Source organism: Protopterus annectens, chromosome 2.part2 (assembly GCF_019279795.1).
Source record: "Protopterus annectens isolate FY-2018-M chromosome 2.part2, PAN1.0, whole genome shotgun sequence".
NCBI classification, from domain to species: Eukaryota; Metazoa; Chordata; order Ceratodontiformes; family Protopteridae; genus Protopterus; species Protopterus annectens.
Genome location: NC_056730.1, coordinates 1,128,222,631 through 1,128,239,096, shown reverse-complemented (window position 1 = coordinate 1,128,239,096; position 16,466 = coordinate 1,128,222,631). Strand labels below are relative to the sequence as shown.

General features: G+C 44.5%; 1 protein-coding gene across 1 annotated transcript in view; it reads right to left on the bottom strand.

Moving 5' to 3' along the window:
- SMC5 (structural maintenance of chromosomes 5) overlaps window positions 1–16,466 on the bottom strand; it is a 3,018,525-nt gene that overhangs the window by 2,555,395 nt on the left and 446,664 nt on the right. Inside the window, exon 4 of the mRNA XM_044064368.1 lies at window positions 3,350–3,512. Coding sequence (XP_043920303.1) covers window positions 3,350–3,512 — 163 coding nt within the window. The remainder of the gene's footprint in view (window positions 1–3,349; window positions 3,513–16,466) is intronic.

Genomic DNA, 16,466 nt, shown 5'->3' with positions numbered 1-16,466 from the left:
CATATCTACTACTAAGTAAAATTGCTAAACAATTACCTGAACTCAACACATTATATAATAACAAATCTAGCCTACAACTACTTAACCTATCATTACTAAGAACAAGTATAAAGACACATGAAATAACCAATAGTTTTAACAAGAAAACTAGAAAGCTCATAGGTTCTTAGGTGTGTACTAGGCTAACTATCTGGACCGTATATAGGCCTAGCCCAAGAAGATTCCCTGGCATCATACCGCACAAAGTTAGTTCTGAGTGCCCCTGTCAATCAAGGCCACTGAAGTGATCCCTGTGGTGAACTTTCCATTGCCCACCCACTCGTCAAGATTTCTCTTAAAGAGGGCCAAATTTAAAGTGCTCTGTATGAAGTGAATAGAAAGTTTGTCCCAGAGTATGTGAAGACTCTGGGTTAGGAACCTGTCCCTCCAGCATGCTCTGTTTATTGTCGTAATGAGGTTTAGGTCCCTGGAGCATGTGGCACAAAGGGATTGGGATTTCTTTAAGTGTAGCATATCTAGCAGCTTTGAGACAGATATGGCTTTGTAGGTCAAGCAGAGATCGCCTCTAAGTAGGCGATGAGACAAAATATAGCTAAAGTTTTTTTTAGTCTGCCCGTATAGGGCATGTGTCTAAGGCCTAAGATCCTCTTAGTGAGGTATTTTTGTGGCCTTTCCAGTTGTTATAGGTGACTACTGAGGTACATACCAAATGAGACATTGTATTCTATAACAGGTCTAATGATGGACGAGTAGGAGGGATTATGACCTCTTTCTTTCTGGATGAGAAACGTTTTGCAATGAGATGTGCCACATAGAAGGACTTTCTAACTACAGTGGCAATGTGGTTATCAAAGGGGAGGTTGCTGTCAACCTGTGTCCCCAGGTCTCTTATCACACCTTCAGTGTTTAGTGGACTACCGCCCATGTGGTAGTTCATGGGCAAAAATTTTTTCCTACAGGGAATAACAATGCACTTTTTGACACTGAGCTTAAGGCCATTGTTCTGGCATCTGGCACCAGTCACTGGTGTCAGTGAGGCCTTTTTGCAGAACGCTTACATCAGTTGGAAAATCAATAATGGCTCCCAGTTTGCAATCATCTGTGAACTTGGTTAGTCAGCCACGTTGTGTTGGCTTGAACTTCAGAGAAGTAGATGCCAAACAGGAGAGGACCTAGGACCGATCTCTGTGGGACACCACTTGTAACTGGTCGGCTATCAGATTTGGAGTCCGTTAGTTTTACAGTGTGGGTTCCATCAGTGAGCCAGTTGGCAACCCATCTCATGACATAGGGGTTTATGCCTAGTTTAATGAGTCTATCTATGATTCTTGAGTGAGGGATGGTGTCGAAGACCTTGGCAAGATCTAGGTAGGCTGGGTGAACTACCTTGCCCTCATCCACAGCTCTGGTGACAGACTCTAAGAAGTCGATCAGGTTGAGCAGGCATGATCTATCTTTCACAAACCCAAACTGCGATAGGTCCAGAGTTTGGAGATTCCCTATGTCCTTATTTATAAGGTCCATGATGATGCGCTCCATAGACTTACATATCAGACTCATCAGGCTAATGGGGCAGTAGTTCCCAGGGTCTGTAATCACTCCCCCTTTGTGGAGTGGGATGACATATCAGTGCACCATTTGTTAGGAACAAAGCCCGAAATGAGGCTGTGACTGAACAGGGTACTCAGGCGTGGTGCCAGTTTACTTTGCAATTCATGCAGAACGCACCAGGGATATTATCAGGTCCCATGGAAGCTGCATTCCTGGCTTTGGACAGTACAGTTTTTAACTGTGCAGCCGTAATAAAAGGGACTTGGCATTCCTCAGGTATTGTGATAGGCCCTTTAGTGGGAGAAAGGGGGTTAAGTTCACACTGAACCTGTCGGCCAATATGTTGGCAATATCAGTTGGTTCTGTATATGTATTGCCATTGTGCTATAACTCAAAGAAGATAGGAGTATTGCCATGTAGATTCTTGACATAACTATAGAATGCCTTGTGGGGGTCTTTAGAATCCACAGCAATTTTGTTTTTGTAGCTAGCTTTAGAGGATTTGATGATGGATCTCAGTTTTTTGCTGAGGCTGACAAGGGAGTTTTTCCAGTCTTGGGACTTCACCTCTTTCTGCAACAGTTTTTTCCTTCTGTTACATTGTTTGTTTATGGTGGGGGACCACCAAATTGGCTTCCTTCTTTTGAGGAGAGCATCCTGGTTCTGTTTGGTATGACCTGTTCCATGCATTTGTGTATGTGATCATACAGTGCATTGGTGTATGATTCAGTCATGCACCTATATTCCATTTGCATGGGTGTCGTGAAGTTAGCCACCTCTGTTTTTAGAAGTCCAAAATTGGCTTTGCAGAAGTTTTTTACAGTGGTTTCCTTTAGGGGGTGGGATGTGGACATCCATGGTGATTAGCTTGTGGTCAGATCTGACCAGGGAGGAGTTGATTACTGGTGTAGAGCAACTGTCGCCCATGTTAGTAATGACCAGGTCAAGTATGTTTCTATCCCTGGTAGGGGTAAGAATGAGATGGTCCAGGGCGTTGGAATGAATGAATTCCAGAAAATGTTGAGCAAGTGTGTTGGTACACGAGTAATTTAACCAGTTAACAGAAGAGTAGTTAAAGTCTCCCAGTATAAGGGTACCCTAATATTTTCCAGTGTGTTTAGGAATGTGGAGTGGGAGTCTTGGGACGTGGTGGGGGATATATAGTAGGCTACAACCTGGACTGCAGTTTCACCCAGTGTTAGTTGTACCTGAAGTATCTCTGATGTGTTATGTTGGGCTACTAGTCTGGAAGTGTGCATATCCTTTATGAATATGGAGACACCACCGCCTTTAGTGCTTCGGTCTAGGTTTAGGGGCCGAAAGGTGTGGTATGAATTATAGCCTGGTAGTGCTGGGGTGTTCTCCGGAACCTTGAACCAGGTCCGGAGCTCAAAAGAACTCTCGGTAGGGAAGGATTGATGGCTTAATACCTAAAGGATTCACTCTGTCCAAAATGCAGCCTCAGGAACACATCTGAAGTCGTCACTGGCAAATGAGATTTGAGGTATTAGGGTGGATTACAGGGGAATTATAGATAGGGGAAGAGTCAGAGCCCTAGAACCAAAAGAAGTAAGAGTCAGTGCTGAGGTCGGATCAAACAACCCATGTGTTGAATCAGATAAAAATAGTTATCACTGGACACACAGTTGTAGCTTTGATCCATTTGTTTTACACAAGCAACCAAACAAAGAAAAAAAAATTGTAACAAATACTCTGAAAAACAATGGCTTTAAAATATATATGAAGACTTGGATACAACTAAAAAGGGGAACCAAACATACGGAGTACTTCTACTTACCTGTGGAAGAAACTGGCACATATTTCCTACTTGGATATTTAAATTAGCAATGTGTTCTTCCACCATTTTCTGTGTAGTATTCTCTCCATTAATCTGCCATGAAGACTGATTGTTGGCTACATGGATCTCTCGTCGTATTCTCAGGTTGCCAATAGATCTGAAACTATTTATAAAAAATACACACAAAAAATACAGAAGTTGAGAATTTTGATAATGCACAGATTTTTTCTGAATTATTCCACCTTGCGGATTACAGCATTGGAAAATGGTACAATCAAGCTATAATTTGGCATTATTTCCTCTCTGATTACTAATGTTCTCATACAAGATTATTCTTGAGCCACTTCTTTTATTAACACAAACAGAATACACTACATATATGATTTTCATCTCATACATATGCAGACAATGCATAATGTTTACACGGTACATATCCACAGAGCAAAATGATGAAAGATTTATGATTAATTTTAATTCTGTTAGGACTTGTATTACCAGTATGAGACACAAAACAATCAAGAAAACATAACCAGTACTGCAAATACCACTGGATATTCTCACCCCAGAAAACTACTTGAGAAACAAATACTGTGCAATACTATTAGACAATGATGCATCTTAAATATAGCATACAGTGTACAATAAGAAGTTATGTCTTACCATAACGTTCCATGTTAGTTGTCTTCTTCTCGCCTTCTTTCTTGCTGGACGGGTTCGGAGCCGATCCTCTGCTCCGACTCGGCCTATACTATAGCTCAAGAGCTATTTTTACTGGCTCGAGGCAGCCCTATATCCCACAATACCATGCGCTAACTCCCCAGATCTCGTTTGGAAGTGAAGACATAGTATAAATAATAATATTATAATAATAATATTATAATCCTCTTTTACGAGAATAGATTACCTGCTAGTATCACTAAGGATACAAGGAAAAAAACGCAACATATTGTATCACCAGAAATGGAAGGACTCAGAACCTCAAGTCTATCCAGGCTAGGGGGCAGGAGGGAGGGACGCAAGAAAGAAGGCGAGAAGAAGACAACTAACATGGAACGTTATGGTAATACATAACTTCTTAATGTTAAGTTGTCATTCTCACCTTCATTCTTGCTGGATGGGACAGCGTCCCTAGCATCTTAGTCCTGGGTGGCTCAATGAAACAGACTCCTGAGTACAGTGGAACCAAAATCAGCTCTATTTCTGGAGGCTAAATCAAGCTTGTAATGGGCAATAAAGGTATGTTTGGACGCCCATGTAGCTGCTGCACAAATGGCATCTAGTAGTAACCTTGCTTGAAACGCCGTTGAAGTTGATAGTGCCCTGGTTGAATGAGCCTTAGGCCTAGTGGGAAGTTGCCTATGTCTCAACTCATAGACCAAGGTAATAATAGATGTCAGCCATCTGGAAAGAGTAACCTTTGATACCGGAAGCCCTTTCTTGCCTGCAGCATAAGAGAGAAAGAGCTGGTCTGACTTTCTGAATTGTTTTGTCCTGTCTAGGTAATACCGTAATTGGCGATGAACATCTAATGAATGTAATTTTTGTTCAGCCCTGTTGGTATAGTCTGGGAAAAAGACAGGTAGATCAATGGAGTGGTTTAGATTTGCTTCCGATAACACTTTTGGTAGGAAGGAAGGGTTTGTTCTGAGAGTTACCCTGTCTTAATGAAAAACCAAATAAGGAGGACGGACAGACAAGGCTTGAAGTTCCGATACCCTTCTGGCAGATGTTATAGCTACTAAAAACAGCGTTTTCCAAGAAAGAAGTTTGAGGGAGCAAGAAGCTGCAGGTTCAAAAGGGGGCAAAATTAGTGAGGTTAGAACTAAATTTAAATCCCATTGTGGGGGTGGATCTTTGACTGGAGGTCTGAGCAAAAAGATGCCCTTGAGAAAGGCTTTACAGAGTTTGTGGGACATAATATTTGCTTCTGAGAGTCTAACATGAAAATTAGCAATGGCCACGAATTGTACCCAGATAGTGGCCGATGATGACCCTGAATGAAAAAGCTCCGCCAGAAAGTCCAGAACCTCATGAATGGGTGCATGGAAAGGATCTAAGGACCTAGTTTGTGCCCAGTGTGAAAAACGCTTCCATTTACTCGCATAAGTCTTCCTAGTATTGGACTTATGGGAGGCCAAAATGATATCACGAACAGGAGGAGAAATAAGGGGAAGCCTGGCTATGGCTGGAAGTGGAGCAACCAAGCTATGAGGTTGATGGAATGTAGAGAATGATGCAGCTTGCCCGTGAGGTGGGTCAACAGATCTGGAAGGGGTTCCAGATGCCAAGGCTGTTCCAGTAGGTATTTGTGCAGGAACGGGAACCAAACTTGTCGAGGCTGAAACAGGGCAATGAGGATCATTTTGGATCTCAATGCGGTTGCTTTCTGAATTAATTGCGGGATCAACGGAAAAGGAGGAAAGGCATAAAGAAGACCCCGGGGCCAAACGTGAACAACAGCGTCTCTGAGGGGTTGGCCTTGCAGAGGAAAAAGTGTGAAGAAGTCGAGGCACTTGCTGTTTTGGGGAGTTGCGAAAAGGTTGCAGCAAGGCTGGCCCCACTTCCGAAAAATTCCATCTGCTACCGCTTGACTTAGAGACCACTCATGAGGCATGAGGATAGTTCTGCTCAATCTGTCTGCTATGACGTTGGACTTCCCGGGGATGTGCGTTGCTATCAGAAACCGTTGAGATGAAATCGCCCATTGCCAAAGTCTGAGTGCTTCTCGACAGAGGGGATAGGACCTTGTTCCGCCCTGCTTGTTTATGTACCACACCACAGACATATTGTCCGTTTGAATTGCTATAGTCCCCGTGGGAAGAGAGCTCTGAAGGGCTTGCAACGTCAAAAGCACCGCCCTCATCTCCAGGACATTTATGTGCAGGTGGCATTCTGACTGTTGCCAAATGCCCTGGACCGTCCTGCCCTGATAATGCCCCCCCACCCGATCAGGGAGGCATCCGTTGTGACAGTGGCAACTGGAGGGGGAGAACAAAGGGTCTGCCCTGAAAAAGCTGAGGGGAAACCATCCACCAGGAGAGATGTTTCTTGCAAGATGGGGTTATCAAAATGTTGTGGGTCATTGGTAGCTGTTGAAAGGACCACTGAGAAAACAGCATCCACTGAAGGAACCTCATGTGGAAGCGGGCTAATGGAAGTAGAAGAATCGCCGCTGCCATGAGGCCCAATACTTTCAACACTAGCTTGACCTGGACTCTGTTGGGCTGAAACAGGGGCTGAACATTCCGCCTTTTGTCTGTCACTCTCTGAGGTGGTAATGTTGCAGACATTTCTGTGGTGTTTAATACGGCACCTATAAAGTTTATACATTGACAAGGCGACAAGGAGGACTTTGCAAAATTTATAGAAATACCCAGACTGTTGCAAAGTTGAATAGTGTAATCCCTGGCCATTATGAGATCCTGTTTGGTGGTAGCGGAAATGAGCCAGTCGTTTAAGTATGGAAACACCTGGAATCCTTTCTGTCTCAGGTGAGCCGTGACCACTGCCAAACATTTGGTGAAAACCCGGGGGGCTGTGGTGAGACCAAAGGGCAGGGCCCTGAATTGAAAATGACTGATTCCCAGCCGGAAGCGGAGAAATCTCCTGGAGCGCCTGTGTATCTTTACATGGTAGTACGCGCCCTGGAGGTCTAACTAGCACATCCAGTTGTCTCTGCCCAAAAAGGGTAGAATGGACTGCAGTGTTACCATCCAAAATTTTGTCTTTAGTACAGAGTTGTTTAACCTGCTGAGGTCCAAAATGGGTCTCCATTCTCCTGTTTTTTTTGGTACCAAAAAGAATCTGGAGTAGATTCCAGATCCTAGCTGATCTGCTGGGACTGCCTGGATGACTCTTTTTCTTAACAGCTTTTTTATTTCTAGCTGAGCCTGACCCTTTTGTGCGGGTGGTATGTCTGGTAGGGGTTTTGGCGGTTGTACCGGAGGGAAAGTGAAAGGGATTTTGTAACCCTCAGATATGATCTTCTGTACCCATGTGTCTTGGGAGAGGGATTGCCAGGCGTCCGGATACAGAGATAATCTTCCCCCGACTGCCTCCGAAGACGGACAGTCGGGCAGCTTCTAAGGGATGCTGAAAGGGTTGGTCAGGAAAAGATTCCCTAGAACCCTGGTTCTGAGGACCCCCCTCTGCCCCTGGGGCGGCGTCTGTTATTATTTCCCCCTCTGCCTCTAGGGGGAATTTCACCACGTGCGGCAGGCGCAACTCCCTGAGGTTTGCGGAACCACATCTTTCCTCCCTTCTGTCACTTAGGCAAGGTCTAGAAGGCGTGGAAAAACGGACTCCGATGGCAGAGAGAGTCTTACCATCTTGCTCGCATCTGGTGAGGGTATTCTTCACCTGAGGTCTGAACAATTCTGAACCGTCAAAGGGGGTGTTGGTGAAGGACACCTTGAAGGGATCGGCAAAGTTACAGAGTCGCATCCAAGCGTGACGTCTCAACACAACGCCTGTGCCAGCGGCCCTACTCGCTCCATCGGCTGCATAAGAGATAAGCCACATGAAGGAGTTAACAATGGAGTTCAGGGTAGCCAGCTGAGAGTTTATTTTGTCCTTATACCCCGCAGCAGAAGGATCTTGTACCGTTTCACCCAGCTCTTTGAGCAAGTCTCTCTGAAGGTGGGTGAAATGACATAAATAGTTCATCGATCGCATAGAAAAGGTCGCTGAAGCAAAGGTCCACTTGCCGTACCTGTCCATGGTCCTGGACTCTGTTAGGAGGATGAACAGATACAGAAGGATCAGCCAATTCCTTCTTAGTGGCTGCTGCTACCACCATAGCATCAACTGAAATACCTTTGGTGAGAAAGGATTTGTCATCTGGTGCAGAAATAAATTTAGAAGGCCTCCTAGGAGTAGGTTCCATTGAATCAGGAGCTGCCCACGCCTTTCTAGCCACTACCTCCATTAGTGGGTCAAAAGGGGGAGACACCCAGGTGGAAGGGTGAGATCCAAAGGCGTCAAGGTAAACTGACTCGTCCTCGGAACGTTTGTGAGTGGACCAATTTCCCCTCTGTCTTAGGATTTCCAGGATGTCTGAAAAGGAGACATCCTCAGAGGGGGATCTGGGGGAACCTTCCGACTCATCCAAGTTGGTGTCCGACGTGACAGACTCGGGGGAGTCTATGTGCTTCCTCTTGCACTTTCTTTTCCTAGGGGGGTTCCCCTGAAACTTCAGGGGAGCCCTCGGAAGAGGAGGAGACACCCAAGGTGGGTACCCTACGCTTTGGATCTCTGCTGTCAGGTGTAAGAGGATGGCCAGAGACCGTAACAGGCACTACAGAGGGAGGAGCCGCAAAACTTAACCTTGGAGTGGACACTGGGTCCAGCACACTCCTCATCACCTCGAAGGTTCCCCTATCAGATACCAAAGGTAGCACCGGCTCCGAAGAGACCAGAACCGCCCCCGGAACTGACAGAGAAGGCTCCGAGAATGATGTCGGGGCCTAACTAACCAGAGCCGAAGCTCTGAGAGGGACAGCGGGGTCGGACAAGGGTCCGATGCCACTCGCCCCCTCGGATCTGACAATGGAGTCTCGGCGCCCGGACCTCTCCACGGATGGAACCAATGAAGAGGTCGGAGCCGACGACACCGGAGCCGAAGGAGGAAATATCGGCTCCGACGAGGGCAAGGTCACGGTTCCGACAAACTCCGGCTCTGAGCTCGAGAGATGAGTCAGAGGAGGAATGGATAGCTGTATCGAAGGAGCCACGGTCTGGTGAGATGGGCTCTGGAGCATTTGGGCCAGCACCTGAGATTTTATGAGTCTACTGACCACCCTCTCGATGTCGTGGTCAGAGAGCCTGGATGACCTCGATGAATAAGTCCTATGACTCCGCTCTGATAAGAGAGGGGACCTCGGAGCCGATCTGATGGACTCTAGCAAAGGGGACCTAGAGCGCTTGCGCGCTAGGGTCGGCTCAGATGATGGTTTTGGAGCAGAAACCACTTTACTCACCTTGGAGCCAGCCAGAACCGAGGTCGAAGTCGTCTCGATAACGCCAGCCCTCGGCTCAGAACCTGGAGCCAAAGGTTTGGCATTTTTTGACGACTTCCCCGAGCCAGACTTGGACGGGGAGTCATCAGGCTTTAACAAGCCCCTTAGGATAAGCTTGTTACGCCTTTCCTGCAGGACTCTTGAACTAAATCCGTGACAAACGGAACAAGAGTCCTGCAAGTGTAAAGGCCCCAAGCAATAGACACAAGAAGTGTGACTGTCTGTCAGAGACATTTTCTGACAGCACGAGTCACACTTCTTGAATCCCGAAACCTTAGGGTCCTTTGACATCCTGGCAAAAAATAAAAAGGAACACAGTCAGTCCACACACACACACACACACTTATTTAAGTTAAGGAGAACTGACTAAAAAAACCCACACACACTGAAAAGGGTGGGGGAAAACTAAGGAAAAGCCCGTAGGCCCAAGATAAAAAACTAACTAAAGAAACAGAAAAAGGGCTACCGAAAAGGGTAAGGCAGTTAGAAGAGACCTAAAGAAGGGTAACTAACTGGAAAAAAAAAAAACTACTGAGACTGAATATATATCTGAAAAAGCACTTACTGACCAGAGCCAGTAAAAACAGACTACCTCGCAGCGAAGCGGCAAACGAGATCTGGGGAGTTAGAGCATGGTATTGTGGGATATAGGGCTGCCTCGAGCCGGTAAAAATAGCTCTCGAGCTATAGTATAGGCCGAGTCGGAGCCGAGGATCGGCTCCGAACCCATCCAGCAAGAATGAAGGCGAGAATGACAACTTAACATTAAGAGATGCAAACTGCAAAATGGGTAGGTTATACAAAATTAAGCATTCTCTAACACAGAAAGTTGTTTCTGTACATGACCTTCTATTACCTAAACTACTAACTACACTGTGGTACAATGGGTAAACGCTAGTCAACCACATTGCTGACAAACTCACCACAACATACAATGTGGTAGGCAGGCTTGCAGCCAGCCTATCTCCACCTAGCCACTACTACATAGCTTCCACTCTAATTGAATGACCTTAATGGAAAGCATATTCTTATCTGCTTTCAAACTTTTATATACCAAACAATGTCACCTACTTTCTTACCATGGCATAAATCTAGACATGACATCAGAACAAAAATGTCAGGCATGGCTCAAAATCTAAAATTTTCACTGCAAACCGTACAAGACTTCCCATTAGAACTTCAGAAAATCTTACAGAATTCAAAATATATGCATAAAAAGGACAATCACACTCTTTACAATTTAGTCCAAATTTCTAATTGTTAAATTAACACTCAGTCAGGTACCAGCCCAAGAGTGTCATCTTACTTTGGGAAAGAACATTAACAGCCAATTCTATCTTGTTTTTGATCCTACCGTGAATATCTTCTGCATTCCCAGCAGGTTTTGGACTGCCAAGTCACTTGCTTTCCAGCGCATCTTAAGTCTGGAATTTTCACTTTTAACTAACTGGATTCTATTCAGAGGTAAAACTAACTCCACTTTTGAAAGTGCAATTTAATATGCTAAATTGCCTTTACTGATTAAACACAGTGACAACAGCACTAAGGATGTCAAAGCATGCCCACTTATAGTGGCCGTTTAGATTAGGACTCTGTCAAGCAGAGAGAAATGCACTGTGGCAAGACCCACCCTGTAATAACATATGCACAGCTGATGTACCCACCCATTTAATATGCTACGCATGGAAATGCAAACATTAATAGTTTCAGCATGCTCACTATAACGTTATGGATGGGCACAAGTTATATGTAGTTTGAAGGATAGTTGCAAGTTCAACTGTGACAGAGAGCCCTAGAAGACAGCTGCTACCCTTCCTTAACCCCATACACTTTATTACATTTTTCAAAGAAAATGATGAATCCAAATAAAGTACAGTTGTGTACACTTACCATAAATGTCGATGTTTGAATGTATTCACTGTTGCAGTCATTACATTTGGGTTATCTGCCTGCAGGTAGCCCTCAGCCGGCCTGAATACCAGAGTCTTGGATTCCTGTGTCTGATGCGGTCTCGTTTTCCGTGATGTCAGGGGTATAAAACATGCAGCCAACGCCATTACATCAGTTTTTCTTACCCCAGATGTCAGGTGCCACCACAAAGGGAAGCAATTATATGTTATGTTACACCTCCATCAAAAAGCAAATACTCCAGAAAGCTTAAAAGAAGCAAAGGTAGAGCCAAGAGAAGTCGGGGGCTGGAGGGAGGGTAACCAGGACTGCAAAAGTGAATACACTCTAACATCTGCATTTATGTTAAGTGTACACAACTGTACTATGTTCTTCGCGTTTCACTGTTGCAGTCATTACATTTGAGTTGATTCCCAAAGCTAAGGAAGGGAGGAGGAAGTTAGAGAGAATTAGGGCCAGCTATTAAGACCTGCAAAACTGCAGTAGCAAAATCAGCTCTGGATTTAGAAAAAATAGGCATGTGGTAATGCTTGGTGAAGGTATGCACAGAGCTCCAGGTAGCAGCTTCTAGGATGTCCCTGGTAGGGACCCCTCTGAGAAAGGCTGTAGAGGTAGAAGCAGCCCTGGTGGAATGAGATCTTATCCCCTGTGAGGTAGGTTTTCCATGGTGCTTATAGCAGAAATGAATACAATGGGCTATCCATTTAGAAATGGTTTGCTTTGAAATGGCCTTCCCCTCTGCCCCTGCAGCAAAGCCAACTAGTAGCTGTTCAGATTTTCTGAGAGGCTTAGTCCTGTCCAAATAAAATCTCAGTTGTCTGTGCACGTGCAAAGAGTGCAGAATTTGTTCTCCTTTGTTTTTTGGATTCAGGAAAAAGGTAGGCAAATGAAAGAACTGATTTAGAGCCATACTAGACACCACCTTGGGCATAAAGGAAGGATTGGTCCTGAGGGAAACCCTGTCTGCATGGAAGATAATGAATGGCTCCACTGCCATGAAGGCCTGTAATTCAGACACTCTTCTTGCTGAAGTGATGGCTAGAAGGAAGGGTGTTTTCCAAAAAAGGAATTTCAACTCTGTAGTTGCAGCTGGTTCAAATGGAGGGAGAGTGAGCTTTTCCAATACAATGTTAAGGTCCCAGGCTGGAGTAGGGGCTCGCCTGGGGAGGGGGGGTCTTAAAATGTTAGTCTCTCTGAAGAATAGCTTTAACAGGGGGTGAGGGAAGGGGGGTGATTCAGTATTATAATGTGCTGAAATTGCAGAGGCATGAATTTTAATTGACGAGAAGGATAAGCCCTTGTGGAACATTTCTGATAAGTACTAAAGAATATGAGGTAAGCTGGGCACCATAGTGCCCATACCCTGGGTCTGGCAACGGGAACAGTAACTTTTCCACTTTTCAGCATAGGATTTTCTAGCACTAGGTCTCCTTACCTCCAGAATGACATCCATCACCTGCTTATTGAGGGATGCTATTGGAGAGCTCTAGGAATTAGACAGGCTGCAAGGTTCAGGGTTTGAAGCTGAGGGTGCAGAATCTGGCCCACCTGCTGGGACAGCAGGGAAGGTGTCCGAGGTAGGTGCCATGGATCCAGCAGTACCATGCTGCGCAAGAGAGGGTACCAGTGCTGGCGGGGCCAGTCTGGTGCAATAAGTATTGTCCTTGGTTTGTCCTGTTTGATCTTTAGCAGAACCTTTGAGAGGAGAGGCAGAGGGGGAAAGGCATAAACCGAGAGGCTTTCCTAGGTAAAGGACAGGGCATCCACTTTCCAAGCTTGACTGTGGGGAGTCCTTGTGCAGAATTTGTCCAATCGGTAGTTCTGGGGGGAGGCAAACAGGTCTATCTCTGGAGTCCCCCATTTATTCCTCAAGAGGTTGAATATTTTTGGTTCCAGTTTCCATTCGTGTGGGTCCATGAGATTTCTGCTTAGGTCATCTGCCAGTGAATTTAGCTTGCCCGGCAGGAAATGAGCTTGTAGGTGCACTTGGTAGCTCAAGGCTGTATTCCACAGAGTCATGGCTAGTCTGCAGAGAGGGTACTAGTAGGTTCCACCCTGCTTGCTTATGTACCACATAACTGTGGTGTTGTCTGTCTATCAATAATTGTCCTGGAAGGATGTGATCTTTGAAGGCTGTCAGGGAATTATGTGCAGCTAACATTTCTTTTTGGTTGATATGCAGCAGTAGCCTTAATGCCCTTTAGTCCTTGGGAAATGGTCTCTGGATCCGCAGTAGGATTCTTGAAGAGGAACTTGTGAGAGTCAGGTACTCTGTAATACCGGTCAGGTTTTCTGGGAGCTGGGGGAAGTGTCTGGGGACGCATCATCTACAATGTCCAGAACAGGAAGTATAGCTAAAGGCCTGTGTTGAGGGAGAAGTAAGAATTCCCTAAGCCTCTTTTTGGAGTCAGAGTAATCCTGGCTTTCCCAGCAGAAGTGCTCCCTAAGAGTGTGCAAGGTTTCACCAAAAGAAAAATCTTCTGGAGGGGAAGCAGAGGGAATGGAATCCTCTGCATCAGAATCCTCATAGGTAGATAAGGACAAATCCTGGTAATCAGAAGAAACAGAGACTTCAGAATTCGAATCAGAAGGAAAATCAGTTCTAGATCTCTTAAAGGGGGAAGGCTAGCTTCCCCTAATTAAAGTAATAAGGTCTTCAGCCATTCTAAGCATTTGCTTTTTAGGCATATGGGCCAGACCATATGGTTTGGACGTAATTTTTCTAGGTGTGGGTCGAGTTTTAGGCCAGAATGAAGAAGATGGCGTTGGTTTAAAATGCAAATCTGTAAGCCTGAATACACCCTCAGAAGCCGGTGCCTGCACAGCGGCTCCAGACACATCCAAGATAAAGACATCCACAGGTTCCATAGTCAAAGAAGCATCTCGCGGCATACCGGACTCCGAATGGGTCTCAGTAGAGGCCTGCAAATCTGCGAGTACCGGCAAACTGGTGACTAGCTTAACGGAAGCGTCGTCAGCAGTTTTGGACCTATGCAGTCTTGTCTTTATCCTTAAGTTTTTTCGGAATATCAGTAGTCGGATGGCTTACTGAAGCCATTTCTGGATAGTTAAACGGAATACCAAAATAATTTGCTGTGAAAATAGACAGACAACGAATAGTTTGGGGGTTGAATAACCACAAAACAGACGGCGAGGGACGTCATGGACTGGGCCTAAGCAAGAAATGCAGTACGAATGAAAATCTTTGAGGTATTTGAGGCAAAACAATTGTTAACTTTTACGGACATCGGTTAAGAGCAAGAAAAGGAATCCCCAACGAGGTACTTAACTTTTTTCGAAGACTTCAGTTCTGAAACTCGAAAACGAAAATTTCAGGAGTCGGCTGACCGGCACTTGCGAACTGCTTCTGCTTCGGGCACCGCGCAGCAAGAAAGACTGATGTAATGGCGTTGGCTGCATGTTTTATACCCCTGACGACCTGACGTCATGGAAGAGACAGCATCCAACACAGGAATCCAAGACTCTGGTATTCAGGCCGGTTGAGGGCTACCTGTAGACAGATAACCCAAATGCAGTGACTACAACAGTGAAAAACAAAGAACATCTGAACTACAGTAATTCAATTGCAAAATAGGACTTGTATTTGCAAAATTTTCTTTAATCCCCAACCATTTACTATTTTGGAAAAACAGAAATTATATATATACTGACAAATGATTAAATGGAACAGAAATCCCCTTATACATGACACACCAATTCTAGTGGACAACCTTACTTTCCTACTAATGGCACTTACATTGTACAAAACTTAACAGAGCAAGCACAAAACTGAATATCAATAATGGAACTACAGAACTGCTATTGCAAAATTCTTTACAGCGGTAGTCACGTGTTTGCATAATCCAGAGTTCAAGCACCATAATTAAGAGGGCTGTAAATCTCTACATTAACACACACTGCCATTTATAATTTGGGGAAAAAATAAGAAATTTTGATAAATACTGACAGAAAGTAAGGGGGTTACATCCCCCCACCCTCAATAAGTTGCAGACTAACACATCATTTAAATGTGTTCTAAGCAATTACTGGTTTCAAGCACTTCTATCTAGCCCTTATGTCTTGTAACCTGCACTGTTACAGCACATGGGCTACAGGCACTATAAACTGGCATGTCTAGTTACAGATCACATCTGACTCCTTTGATTTGTGTGCTTATTTCCCCTGGGCAACTACCATAACATCAGGAGTACTTCCGGGCCTCATGCCTGTACATCTGTAGTACTCCCTATAGGTGCTCATAGCAGTCCCAAGTCTTATGTACTATTTACACAAGTCAAACCTGTACTGTTTTACTGGTGACAGACAGGGTTTTTCCTTTGCCAACAAATTTCCTACAATTTTGACTTGTGTGAAAATTAAGGCTTTGAGGGAACCACCACTGTCATGGTTAATGGCTGTTCCACGTGGCAAACATTAACATTCTGCTGTGTTTCTGTCTTCACAATGACAGATATAAAAAGTGAATATCAATAAATACCTTTTAAATTCTGTACCATCCTCGACAATGCCTATTGAGCACTTCTTTTACCTATATATATATATATATATATATATATATATATATATATGTGTGTGTGTGTGTGTATGTGGTTCCCCTTCATATGACTGAATTAACATAAGAGTCACAAGCCTGAAAACACAAAAAATACATATACTAACTTTAAACAACAGAAACCATATTAATTTCCACTAAGTATAAACAGGGGGGCAAGCATCCCTGCGCCCCCCGCAGCCCCTGCTACTTAAATATACCAAATCTGAGATTGCACTTAGTGTAATGAAGTGCAATCCTGGAGGTGATATATTTAAGTAGCGGGGGTGGGGGTGGGGGGTGCAGAGGGGCTTGCCCCCCCTGCTTATACTTAGTGGAAATGAATATGGTTTCTGTTGTTTAAAGTCAGTATATGTATTTTTTGTGTTTTCAGGCTTTTGTAGTTTCAGTCATACGAAGGGGAACCATGTGTATACATAGCATATGTATGTGTGTATAACACACACACACATTTTTCATTTGTATGCTAAACTGGTCTATCAGTCTACATGGCAGGGAATGTTGGATGCATGTAATTATTTTAATAAATAAATAAGTCTACAACAGTCATATGGCAGTTACACAGTTAGAAAATACAAATATAAGTGTCACTAATTTAGATTACCATACACAATGTTAT